The 13,798-nt window shown below is 36.1% G+C and overlaps 1 protein-coding gene across 4 annotated transcripts in view; it reads right to left on the bottom strand.

Moving 5' to 3' along the window:
* The window catches only part of DACH1 (dachshund family transcription factor 1), a gene marked incomplete at its 5' end in the record, with an annotated part of 382,732 nt that overhangs the window by 224,290 nt on the left and 144,644 nt on the right, over positions 1-13,798 (bottom strand). For all 4 annotated transcript variants that reach the window (XM_080613963.1, XM_080613964.1, XM_080613965.1 and 1 more), the window contains one exon: positions 8,041-8,156. In XM_080613963.1, coding sequence (XP_080470089.1) covers positions 8,041-8,156 — 116 coding nt within the window. The remainder of the gene's footprint in view (positions 1-8,040; positions 8,157-13,798) is intronic.

The raw sequence follows: 13,798 nt of genomic DNA, 5'->3' as shown, positions 1-13,798 counted from the left end.
AACTTTCAAGCACTGGGATACACACTTACCAAAGGCCACCTGGTTGGTCAACACCAGAGGATCTGCCAACAGGGCTGGCCCAGCACAGTCAGAACTTTTACATATTGTAGAGGGGGACAAAGTTCCTGTGGTGCACATGAAGAATTTGCTGGGGAAGACAGACTGGATTATTCCTGCTTCAGGTAAAGGCAAACCCACTCGTGGGATTGCTTTTGCTCAGGGACCTGGATATACTTGGTGGGTAATGCGGGAAGATGGGGAAGTCCAATGTATACCTAAAGGGGATTTGATTTTAGGGGAAAACAGACAATGAACTCAATTGTATGCTGTTGCCTGCTATAGCCCATCAACTAGAAGTCTGCAGGGCACCAGCGACTGGCCCTGACTTCCCTCCCACCATCATCCCAACAGAGAATGAACTTTGATAGAACCGGATGAGTTCTACAGTAAAGGAACGATCAGCATCATCAGGCAACGATCCAACACTGCATACAGCCTCTCCTGCCCTGAAAGACTGTTACAAGAGATGGAGCCCAACATCATGGACCGAATGGACTCAGTAGCTTTATAGGAATTGGTCTGTGCACTAAGCTAACAGTGCACCGAGATGAGAGTGAGGGTATATGGAAAATGTGGGATCTGAGCATGACGTGAATGGTATGGAACAAGGGGTGGATACTGTCCTGGGTTCAGCAGTGGCAGTCAGGTTTTTTTCTCCTTCTTAGTAGCTGTTGCAGCACTGTGTTTTTGACTTTTGGCCTGGGAACAAAAAAGTGATAACACTGATGTTTAGACTGACCAAGGATTTTGTGAGTCTCATGCTCTGCCAGGGAGAAGGAGGGGCCGGGAGGAAGCGGGGACAGGACACCTGACCCAGACTGGCCAAGGAGGTATTCCATACCACAGCACGTCATGCCCGGGGATGTAACTGGGAGCTACCCGGAAGGGCACGTCCCTTTTTTCGGCCGGGCTGTCTTTTCCGGCGGGCGGTATTGTATTCTCTTCCCTTATTATTTCTCTTGTCGTTGTTACTGTTGGTGGCGGCAGTGGCGATTTGTGTTATACCTTAGTTATTAAACTGTTCTTATCTCAACCCGTGGGAGTTGCATTCTTTCGATTCTCCTCCCCGTCCCTCCAGGAGCGGAGGGAAGAAAGGTGGGCGGGGGAAGTGGACTTCGTGGTTCTGATTTACGGCCTGGGCTTAAACCATGACAAAAAGAAACTGGAATTTGGGTGAGGACCACTTCTAGAGTCAGAGACACTGGTTTTTTTGATCATGTTAAACCTACCCTGATTTAGCAAAGCTACACATATATGAAAAATAACACACATCATTAGCAGCTTTACTAGTATCTTCTAATAGCTTATCTTCACAGAATATAGTTCTTCAACTGGGATCCTACATAACTGGTACAGAAATATTCTTATGGGGAAATCAACAGATCAATAGCATTACACCCTTTGCCTTCAGAAGGCAAAATTATTCTGTGATCCAGGAAGAAACAAAAAATTCTTATCTCAGATTTTTCCACTGAAAAGCAATAGATCTGTGCACATCACAACCTAACACTAAATGGTCACAAAATGCAAGTAGAAGATTCACTTGCTTACAACTACACTGTAAAATAACTTCACGCCTCAGTTTATTTTTGAGTACCTTGTGAGTATCAAGATAACTGACTATCCTTACTGCTTAAATATTTAATCCGAGAGTCTCTTTTGAAGTGAACCCACTTGTTCCCTTTATATCGAAAAAGCAGTGAGCATCTCTGGAAACGGTTCCATCTAGGGATTTTCTCAACAGGCAGTGGGTAAATCTGCATGAGGTTTGACTCTCTGACTATCCTGTAGACTTTGAATATATGTAGTGTTGCATGGTATAACACTGAAAAATGTACAAGTTCTTACTGATTAAAACTTTTTAATAAAAAAAGGTTCTCTATTTCCTCAGAAAATAATTTTCATATGGCTGAGATTATACAGCTAAGCACTCAAGTTCCCACTGTGTCTTGTATTCTTACCTCAATAGTTGCTGAAACAATTACCTGATTAGGGGATTTTTACAAAATTTGTGGCTACATGGAAAACCAACTTAATTATTAATCAGTGAATATAAGGGACTCATTGGAACTTTAAAACTAGTGAGCTTCCAGAACTGGTTTGCAGTGAGAAAGTATCTTGTGATAAAGTAGAAGATATCTAGCCTTTCAACAGGATGATTATATGACAAAGTTATGACAGTGTTTTCAGAAGAGGACAGGTGGCCTGAATTACACCTTAATTATGAGTTTAAGAACTATGAAACAATGTATTTACAGAGTTGAGTCAGTGTATCTTCCCACTGATACATCAACAGGTGAACGATAGAAGCTTTCACATTAATTATAATGACTACTTCCTTAATGAAGTGCAAAAATGTTTGTGTAATCTGATTCAGTTTCTTGAATTAGGTTACAGTTTATCACTCTGAAAGCAGGACTCTGTTGCTTATTTTTACAGTAAGTTAGCTCAGTCCTAACCAATAAACAGCACATCATCCTATAACACAAATCAAAAGCAATGCCAATGTTAAAAATGATTAAACACTAATAACCAAAACACTGTGTTGTTAACATGGAATGCCTTGTAAAAGAAGCAAGCAATAGCCACACGATTTCATTAATGTCTATCTTTTTAACCAACACAGGATCACAAAATGTACACACTATGTAAAATAAATAACTGAATAGGTTTGTTTCTTTAAATTGCGAAGTATGTAACTCAAACTTAATTTCTAGAACCTAGAATACTTATTGTAAATAATACTTATGTAATAATACTTATTATAAATCAACTCTATTCACTTCAGTAAGTTAAATACATTCTTAAAACCTTACAAGACTGAGCCTACCAGGAGAAAATCCTTCCAACTGCAGATTTTGTTTCTTGGCACTATCCAATATGATGTGGCTATAATAACATTATAATTCTATTTTAACCATTCTTCAAGTTATGCCTCATACAACATCAATAACTGTGAGCCAGAGAAAATGAAATTATTTAATTGATTAATCTTTCTTTAAACACCAAATAATTCCATCTTCTACTTTAGCAGAAACATTGCCACACTTTATCAACAGCTGCATCTGTGAACTCCATTTGTCCTCCAAGCTCAAATAGCCTATACAGAACCTTCCAGTTCGCTCCTTACTCTAACCCCTTTCAAAAATGCTTCGTGGCTCAGAGAATTTTGTATAGGATGGAAGCTGGAATAAAATCTTATTGATTCAGGCACACAGTAAGAGAAAATAAGGATGAAATTAGAAATTACATCTTCAGATTATCACATGAGAAAAAAAAAGAACAGGAATTTAATACAGGAAAGTAGTTAGAATTCATACATATGAAACATTTCAGAGGAAGCTTAGTATCTTTACACTGGAAAAGGTGAGTCTGGTAACAAATATGGAATAGATGGCCAGAAGGACCTATCGTAAAGCAAACCTGTTCAAAATAGTAGTAATAGCAACAATAATAACTGAGATTAATTTAATATAAAATTAATGTAATAAATTCAACATGTAAGGTTCTTTGAAATTACTTTTTTTAATTGACCGAGAGACATCCATATATAGAGATACATATATAAACAAAGTAGCATTCTTATCATGCCCTATAATAGTGATTTCCAAAAGCACTCTATATTAACATTTTATCTTTGAGAGAAAGTTGCAGCTCCTGAAATAAGTACAAGAGTTCTGTAGCTTGTTTCATTGCCTGTAGCTTATAGACTCGGTAGGACAAGCTGCAGAAGAATTATGTCAAGACCTTTATAAAATGGTTTTAAACCCTAAAATACTAAAGAATAATTAACAAAAGAATAAAAGTGAAGACAATTGTTTTTCAAAGGTTGTGTGAAAAATAACGGAAGTATAATCTTATATGTTATATAGAAACTACAGACAAAATACAGAGCACAATGTGTACCATACACTTTACTCAGGAATTACAGCACTGCTTTTCTGATTAATCACAGTTGTCTACCGTTTCAACTTTAGACAACTTCTGAAGCCTTCTAAGCACATCAGCCAAGAAAAGATCTGCAATACACAGAGAACTGCAGATCAAAGTTAACTACAACGAGCCATCTAGTTTTGGAAGGGCTTCAAGACATTATCCAGATAAGCCTGAAAAGTCAGTACACCTGTCTGAACCTACACCAAACTCTTCTTTCTTCTGACTACATCACTTGTAACAGACAGATTTTAACTCTTTAGACAATTCAAGAAGCTCTTCATTTCCTGTTGCTACACATTCCTCATTTTGTCCCACCTTCAAGGGTCCTGCATTTATTTTAATAGACATAAGACTGTCTTTTGTCAGCTGACCAGTCTTTTCCAAACTTTGGAACATTCTGTAAATTCACACTAATGAGAGACAGTGGCTAGACCAGCAACTGTGGGTAGTATTTATGAATCTTGTGATAAAATGGACAGAGTATCACCAAAGAGGTGATCCTCATTTTCTCACTTTATGCTCCCCAAAATCCATGCTCTCTAAAGCAAATTCATTCTAAGTGATGACGTGAGATTCTCTGCATGGGTTTTCAGACTGGACCAGTAAGAAAGTAGATTTTTAAGGGTTCCTGAAGTTGGCCTCCTACAAAAACATATAATCATGATATTTCATAAGAAGTCTCAGCATACAGTTTTGTACCAATATTATTTGCACACATAAACAATGCATGCAGAACCAGCCCCTTTAGAAAGCAGTTTCCACCTTCAAACATGTATTTCTGTAGTATATGGCAGAATTCAGAAAGAGGAAGATTTTCACTATGTTAATTCATAGCATTGTATATCTTAGATTCACCTAGTAATTGCAGATCTCTGATACTTACAGAGCATTAAATGGCACATAATTGTTTGTGTGATCACTTATACTCTTTTGTAGGCAGGAAGAAAAGTTAGTTATTATACTCAGATTATTAAATCAATCAGAAAGCTTAAAAAGAATAATTTGGTACCAAAAAAAGAGAGAGAAGGGAGGGGGAGAGCACTTAATAATTCAGCACTTTGATCTTTTTCTGCTTAGAGCTGGATCCAAACAGGAAATTTAAACATCATAAACTTCTCAAAGAGTCATCTTACGTCCACAAAAATGGTTAAGGGGTTGGAGCACCTGACATAGGAAGAGAGGCTCAGAGAACTGTGACTGCTCAACCTGGAAAGGCGTGGGAGGGGCATGGATCTTATCAATATGTACAGGTACCTGATAGGAACTAAGTAAAGATGAAGCCAGGCTTTTCAGTGTTGGCCAACAGACAAAAAGTTGAAATACATGAAATTCCACTTAAAAGTAGGAAAAAATACTTTATTTTGATAGTAGTCAAACACTGGAACAAGTTGAAAAAAGATGCTGTGGAGTCTCCATTCTTGAAGATACTCAAACTACAACTGCATGCAGCCCTGAACAACCTCCTTCTGAACAACCAACAAAGACCCTACTTTGAACAGGGGAGGTTGGACCAGATGATCTCCAGTGATGCCTGCCAACCCCAGCTATTTTGTGGTTCTACAAGTATACAGTGAAAAAAGGGAGGAAGATGTTCACAGTGGCAAGAATTTTCTAGTATCAACTACCATGGTAGAACATAACAGCACCTACATCATCTATTGCAGTTATAACAGTTTTCTTGGTAAGGCTCTTACAGTAGTTTTCGTTCTTACAATGCAGACGCACTATTCATTGTTTTGAACACACAGTTTTTAAGCCTATTTTTATGCTTGTCTGTCTATAAAATGCTGGAATGACAGTCATGTAACGCTGCTCCTTACCTTTGCTGAGCCATACTCGGTGGAACACTATACCCTACAGCATGCTTCGAACAGTGTCAATGTTTACATTTTTCGTGCTGTTTGAAACTCAACATCACCACAATGGGAAAAAAATCATGCTCACCCCTTCTCTTGTGGTAAGCCATGCAATGTGAAACCAGTTCAAACTTAATGGCGATTTCATTTAAACCTTTCCTCTTCTGCAAGAGACTCCCAAAGCACCACCATCCTAAAAGGATTTGATGAATTATAATCTTGTATATGCCTATTTCCTTTAATTTTGAATTGGTCTGGTTGGGGGGGGGTTATTATCATTTTTAAAAGACCTACATCTGTTTTTGTGGGCCGATATTCTAAGAAATTGGATCTGTGTTTTCAGTACTATGTATTTTTATCATTAACTTCTTATGACCACCTTTAAAGGACTAGAGAGGAACTGGATACTTTAGGCATTAGTTGTGGTTTTAAGCTGCTTTCTTAGAAGAAAAAAAATTTGCAAAAAAATCCCCAGAAGATATTATGTCAAGAGGTGATCTGCTCTTACATATTAACTGTAACACAAAATTCCAAACGATACTGTTGACAAGGGGATTTTTCCTGTCTCCCTCTTTCTGGCCTGCTTATTTGTCTCTGATTTCTTTCATGTCATCTCCTTTATACTTTTTACATGCATTTTTTCTTTGATATTTTCTTGTCTGACTTCCCCCAAATAAGTTCTCTTTGCTTCTGCAATTTTTGATCTCTCCCTCATAAACACAAATGCTTATACCCTATAAAAACTTTTGTTCTTTTCCCACATAGACCCTATTATTCTCATGTTGCATTCACACTGCATTAACTCCATCTCCTTCACTAGATTTTATCCTGTAAATACTACTGTGTAAGATATTTCAAACTGCATTCATTTTTTTGCTGGTCACAATTGCCCAGACTACCACGGTGTGTCCTACTTGCCTGACACCCTCCTGTGCCTGCCTGCACTCTCAGTGTCATCCCTCCTTCCTTCTACTTACTTTATAACTCTACCAACCCATCTGACTTCTTTTGTCACTTTTCTTGATCTTTAGCCTTTCGAAAAACTGTTAATTTCTAACAAATTATTTCTGGGTATGTGTCTATCTCACTATTGTAAAGCAGTTCTTGAGCCCTAAGGCAAATTGGCATGGCCCCACTTTTGTCCAGAGAGCTAAACTCTCTTCATTTTCTTCCCTTGTCCAGACAAGACATTTGCATCCACACTGTAAACAGTTTTTGGCATATGGTATTTCCTGAACTGTGCATATTTTTAGTCAGCTATGACCAAAACCACGCCAAAATCATGCTCATTCTTAAACAGACTTGTGATCACGGGCATGTACTCAAACATTCACCCATCTATCCAATATCCAAGACCCAGTAATAGTCCTTTCTATTTGTATCTGTCTAGTTTATTATCTTTGCCTAAGAAAAAATCAGTGCTTGAGTCTGATCCATGCAAACAAGCAGGGAGAAGTGGAAGCTCAGGTGAGCTTTGCTGAAGCAAGTGGGAAAATTTACCCCATCTGTAACACAAAGAAAGAAAATACAACACTGCAATCAACAGCTTGACAGTTGGGTGCCTCTGTCTTCAGATGGCTCTGTTCATCTTCTGCCTGCAACACATCCTTTCTTAACTATATCTAAGCGTAAGTCACTGCTAGGAGATGCTGCAGCAATTTTCAAAGGAAAAATGGTAGTATAAGAAACAGATTGTTACAGAACTTTTACATTAGTATAAGGCCTCAGGAGACATATCAAAATAGAATTTCAGGATGAAAAATTAAGAAAAACGTGTGTGTAACATGGAGTTATTTTAACTAACTCAGTTTCTTCGGGCAACTATATTCATGATGACATTATCTAATCAACCAAAGCAGCAAAAAATCAGAAGATAACCAATCTATTAAAAATGAATAGAGAGATTATTGTCTAATGATAAGTAAGTCATGCTCTGAATGCTTTTTGTTTATAAAGAACAGGGGAAAAAATACAAATTATTATTATTTGCTTGGTTATCTGTATTTTAAAGTACTGAGCTGCCAAAATTTCCATTACATATAATGCATTTACATAGCAATAATGTTACATTATGGGAACTCCCTTGTGATATTTGGGTGCTGATTTCCTAGACTTAATTTATTAACAAGTGGATGTAAGCCATGAATTCAAAAGATTGTTCATGTGAAGGTGTTTCTAGCGATCCTACCTGTTGGCGGGATGATTCCAGGAGACATTAGGCCTGGGACAGAATGTGGCATGATATGAGAATTCTCTGGGGAGGTGACACTTTGAGTCCTCTTAGGAGGCCTTCCAGGTCTAGAACTGAAACAAACAAACAAAAAAATTTTTACAATTAAGCTGTTGTCTTACACATCATTTCAAAGTTGTTTCAAGTGGTAACATGGACTGTAAATAAATTTGTTTCAAGGACGGTTGCTTTTGCAGTTAGATGTAATAGACTTCCATCACTAATTAGATTACATGCTGAATTCATTTTCCTCATTGAAGATCAGCGCTCTTGATGCATAATTCATAGCCTGCACCTCGTTACCTGCTTCTTCATATTAATATCTATACACAGTTTGAATTGCCTCGTTTGCATATGCTAAAGTTCTGCATGCAGCCTTCAGCACGAAAATTATGCACTAACTTGTAATAATTATTACAGTCAGCCTGGTATTGATTTATGAGACTTTTAAAAACCAAATATGTGTAGTACTTGTAATGAATGATATTTTAAGGTTCTTCAGGAAATTAAAAGGCAATGGCTGCCTAAGGAAATGTTCTGCTTGTTTGATTTAATACTACAGTTAGCTGGGAGGTGGAATGAAAGAGTGATTCAGACCTATAGCACATTTTTCGATGATATGTTTTATTACTTCGCACTGCTAGCCTGATATCTAGATGATAAATGACAATACATATCTAATGTGTGAAAAGGTCTTGCAATTTCTTTATTTTTTGTCATTTAAAAGATAAGTCAAGTTATCATTTAACCCTTATTCTATTTAAAGTGAAAATCTCACTAAGACACCTTACTTTAAATATACTACTTTATGTCAGAAAGGACTCAGAATTATTTGTAGGATATTGTTAAGCTTACATCTGCCCAGTATGGAAAAATAAAGGGCTTCATGTTTAAGCACTCCTTGTCTGCTAAATGCTCACATACACAACTTTCCATCTTCTGGACTGTGTAAGTAGCATACAAATTAGATACGGATTACAATGAAAATACTTATTACCCACTTACATGCAAATATGTACCTGCTACATACAACAAGTATCCAAAGGCTTGTATTCTTATGTACTATTGCAATATCCTATAACTGCTTATTTAGGAGACATTGTGGAATAACTTCACAGAAAAAGGTGAAGTTCAGCCCTAGCACTGAAGTGTTAACCTATGCTTTGCGAGGTTCTTAATTTGTTTCAAAATAAGAAAGAAAGAAAGAAAGGTGGCTCTGAAAGATTTTGCTCATTAAGTCCTCGCACTTACAAAACTCTAATAAGCATATGGCATTTTTAGCTATGCTGGGGCTGCAGAAGGAGGCACATACTAAAATACCTCTGTTTTTTGTTCGTATTCATTCCCCTTGTGTTTGGAAATATATAACCTACCTTCAATAAAACAAAAACAATCAAAGTACAGGGCATTTTCTTGGAGTTTAATGACTCAAAGCATTGAGTCATTAACCTTAACTGATCATTAATTCCCAACTTAATGTCCTGAGCTAAGGTCATTATTAAAATTATAAGCTTGATAATTTCTTTGATTGGTTTGGGATTTTTGAGTTTCTTTACTACAAACAGAAGTGTCATATGTTCACAACTGCAAGAAAAACAGTTGTAGAGAAATTATATTGTCTTATTCCAGCTCACAGAACCAAATTCAGCATCTTCCTTCTTTCTTTGAAATTTCTTTTGTGATTTACAATAAAAATAAACATACCATGAATACACATAAAACTGATAAAAACATTATAGCCAAAAATTATCTGATTTAAATGGAGTGTTTCTAATATATTCAACCACAAAAAAAATGCCACAATGTAAGAAAATTTTAATGGCTTAATTTAAATACCTATGATGATCCACTGTTCTCAAACCACTGAGGAAAGTATGCAAGGGCCTGACAACAGCATAAAAAACACAAGCAGGGTGTCACAGCATAATGCACAACCTACTACCAATGGCTTCCAAGTCTTAGAAAAACAAGAAGTTCATGCCTGCAAAGACTCTTTTTGATGCTTTCTACCAAATATACCCATGGTGAAGCCTGAATGCTTTTGTCTTTGATTTTTAATGAATAAAACCACCCCTTTTCAAAGCCTAAGAGAAGATACCCATGGAACAGAATTGTGAAGTGACACTGAAATATCCAAGGCAAAACTCTTTGGTTGCCTTCTACAATCAAGTTGATCACACTGCTCTATACAAAAGGCCTGTCACCCTCAAAACCATAAAGAAGCCCAGTAACCTAACTCTACCCCACAATTTATATCAAACTCTATTAAGTAAGGCTTTTCATGAAGTCCTAAACTCCCAATTCCAATTCAACTAAGAATATTTACGCGAAATTTCTGAGAAGTAAAGCTCTTTCATCCTGATATATATTTTTAAGAGACAAAACATTATTTCCAGTTTACTATAAAATGGCATTTATTTAAGAAATGTTTGTTCCTTATAACAAGACAGAAAAAACACATTAAGATGCATCAAGAATTACTTCTTAAGGTCTGGAAGCTCTGATTTAGAGTCATGGCAGACTATGCAATACATAATTAAAATCAGTAAATTTGATTGTCCCCACTAACTGATTAAGTAACAGTAATTGTCTTTTTTTATTTAGATTATGTACTTGTTTCATTAACCAAATTCCAAACTTGAAATATTACCATTTTATAAGATCTGTTTTCAAACTATGCGAATTGCAAGAATTTTGTATGAATCATTACCAGAGCTATGGAATAAATGGTTTGTAAAAATTACTTTAAAAAATACTAACTTTGATTCTATTTGAAAACTTCCATATTGTTTTGTACTTCATTAGCATTTTTATAGCCTTATGATAAACTCTTAAAAAAAAACATTAAAAGCATAGCAAATGTGTTTAACTATCACAAACAGATGATAAAAACAGCTTAATGAATCATTTTGTTGGTATTTTTCCTAAACTTATGTAAAGACCTATTTATTTTCACATTAGGACATGCTGACTTTCATTCCAAGATAAGAGCCTGCTTCAAAGTACTCACATTCCTATTTTGTATCAGATGTAGATTTGAGTATTAAAAAAATAAAAAATTAAATAGCTATGAGTTTATTTGTTATGCAGAAGATATATTTAAGCACTAGAGCAATGTAAGTTATTCTTCTAGTTGATGTCATGGAAACACAAAAATCATGATTTAGAAACTGTTGATAAATTTTTTTTTATTCAAATTTATATTTTATATGTAAGCATTTATAGAGATGTAAAAGATATTGCAAGCTTTTGTCTTCTGTGTAAAAAAAATCATTGGAAGAACAACACTGATTCTCCTGAAGAGCCATTTGACTCCTTAAGGTAATGCTAATTATCTCAATGGGTAAACTCCTCAAAGCAGACCCATTTTGATTTTGAAAATGACTGCCATTTGATTTTTTTAGAGCTAAGATAAACAGGCTGAAGAGCCAAAACACAAAAAAAACCCCACAGTGTAAGTCTTGTGAATACCTGGGGTCATAGTACTGAGAAATCAAAGAGTCTTTTGGGATTCTGCAAGAAGACACTAGAAGAAACAGACCTATATCTGGAAGACATAGCTGGTCTTCGTCTCTACTGTTTCATTCTTTGAAGATTAATTAGAGAGAGCAGCAATTCCGCAATTTCCACAAAGATTGAAGGAAACCACAATGATTAATGGTTTTAAGGAGCTGAGGAAAAGTAAGAGAGAAGGTACCAGTTCCTCTTCTACCCATTAAAAGGGATATGCCACAGAAAATTTTGACACTCTCTCTGCCTTTAGAAATATAAATATAGCAGTTAGATATTTTCCCTTCTAAAATTGAAGCTTTCATACATGAGATATCTTAACATATGATGCAGAACAAAAAAAAAGCTTCCTAAAGGACCACATATTACTTAGTCCTCTGTTTTCGAAGTGGAGCACCTAAATGCATTTCGCTCCCTCAAAATATGGCTGCCTTATATAGGCTTCTGTAAGCTTTGGATGAAAATGTGTTGACTTTTTTCAGGGCTTAGAAGACATTCCCACAGACAACTGAGCTTTATGATTTTTAGACAGCTACCACGATTTACAATTACAATATACCATTATGCAATAAGGGAACCAAATGTGCAGACTGGTAAATGCTGAAATTCTAAAGAAGTGAGGGAAATATTTTCTTCATTAGCATCAGCTATTAGATATTCAGAACACTTTCTAGAACCACTGAAAAATAAATCCATCAATTTGTGGCCAGATTTGTGTTTCACCCCTTCAACTTTTACAAATACTTCTAGGAATACTACAGCTCTAGCATTTTCAGCTTTGAAGGAAAGGACGTGTATGTCTTCCACACTGTGTCTGGCATGAAAGGTACAAAACATGAGAAATAATTGACAGTATATTGCCTTAAAATACAACTTTTCCAAAGTAGTTTTTTTTTTGGTCTTTCAATCAACATGTATTAGTCTTACATCGTTCCTGCGTTACTGAATCTAGACAACAGACGGCTGAATTAAATAAAAAAAAAAAATAAAAATGGAAGAATCAGGAGTTCTTATCAGCTAAAATGTTGTGCTTTGATTATACTTTTAAAGTTTTATACACCTCTGACCATGTTATCGAAGTATGAGCTTGCTTCTAGAAATCTCTTTGATAGTGGAAAACAACAAGCAGACAGAATCAGCAGGTGTGGTCCTGCACAATAACATGGAATGAGGTGAAGTGAGAATAGGTATGGGTTTATCTACAGAATTTAAAAGTAAGCGTATTTTTATTCATCTCTTTTTACTATCTACCAGGAGACAGCCATAACTTTAAAATTTAGGGTCTCATCCCTGAAAGCCTTGGACACCTAGACCTCCCACTGACTTCTGTTAGAATTCTGAGCACCAAGAAAGGTATTGGCTCCAAAACAGCTGAAATTCTTCATGAGTCACATATACCTCTCAGAGTGTGTTACTAGCACTTTATAGATGACTAATTGCATGGCAAAACATTTACTATAAAATGAAAAGAGTGTGCAACGAAGTTGAGATAATGATGTGATTTATCTTTCTTACGCCCTGACTTTGAGGAATAATTGTGCAAAATTAACTCTAGACAAAGTTTTACTTTTTAAAATTTTATTCAATACATGAAGTACTCCTAAAGAAAACACCAACTCTGACCAGCTGAAAGAAGTCAAACAGCCTTTCTAGCCTAAACTAATTATTTTCAGGGATGGTTTTCTACATACATAGGTTTATTTTTAACCTTGTCTGTGAACATGTTAGTACACAGAAATATTGCCCTAATTTGAAACTGAGCAAACATGATGCAATGAAGCTGCCATTGGTCAGGCAGTTTTATAATCAATAATACTGGAGGGCGGCAGGGAGAGTTACACTCTGGAGGTGATGATAGGCAGCAAATCCGTAACAAACATTTGGTGTATTTATTTAATGTATTTTTTATGTTCTTAGAACTGCTTAGAACAGCTTTGAATATCAATATCAATTTTAGCTACATCAGCATTTATGCACCTCATTTAGGTACGTATTGAAAACTCAGGCTTTATTTCTCAGTTGTTCTACCTCCCTTCAGTGCTTCAAAGCCTAATGCAGTATTTTTGACCTCAAAGAAGCCAGTTGAATGAAATTTAGGTGAACCATCACTGAAAGTGGTTATTATTGTGCTCGCCATAAGATGGCCACTGCAAAAGGGCTGAGGATGTCACAGTGAGGCTACTTGCTGACTTAATGCAAAGCCAGC

This window comes from Psittacula echo, assembly GCF_963264785.1.
Source record: "Psittacula echo genome assembly, chromosome: 3".
Taxonomy (NCBI): Eukaryota; Metazoa; Chordata; class Aves; order Psittaciformes; family Psittacidae; genus Psittacula; species Psittacula echo.
This window is presented reverse-complemented; position numbering and strand designations above follow the sequence as displayed.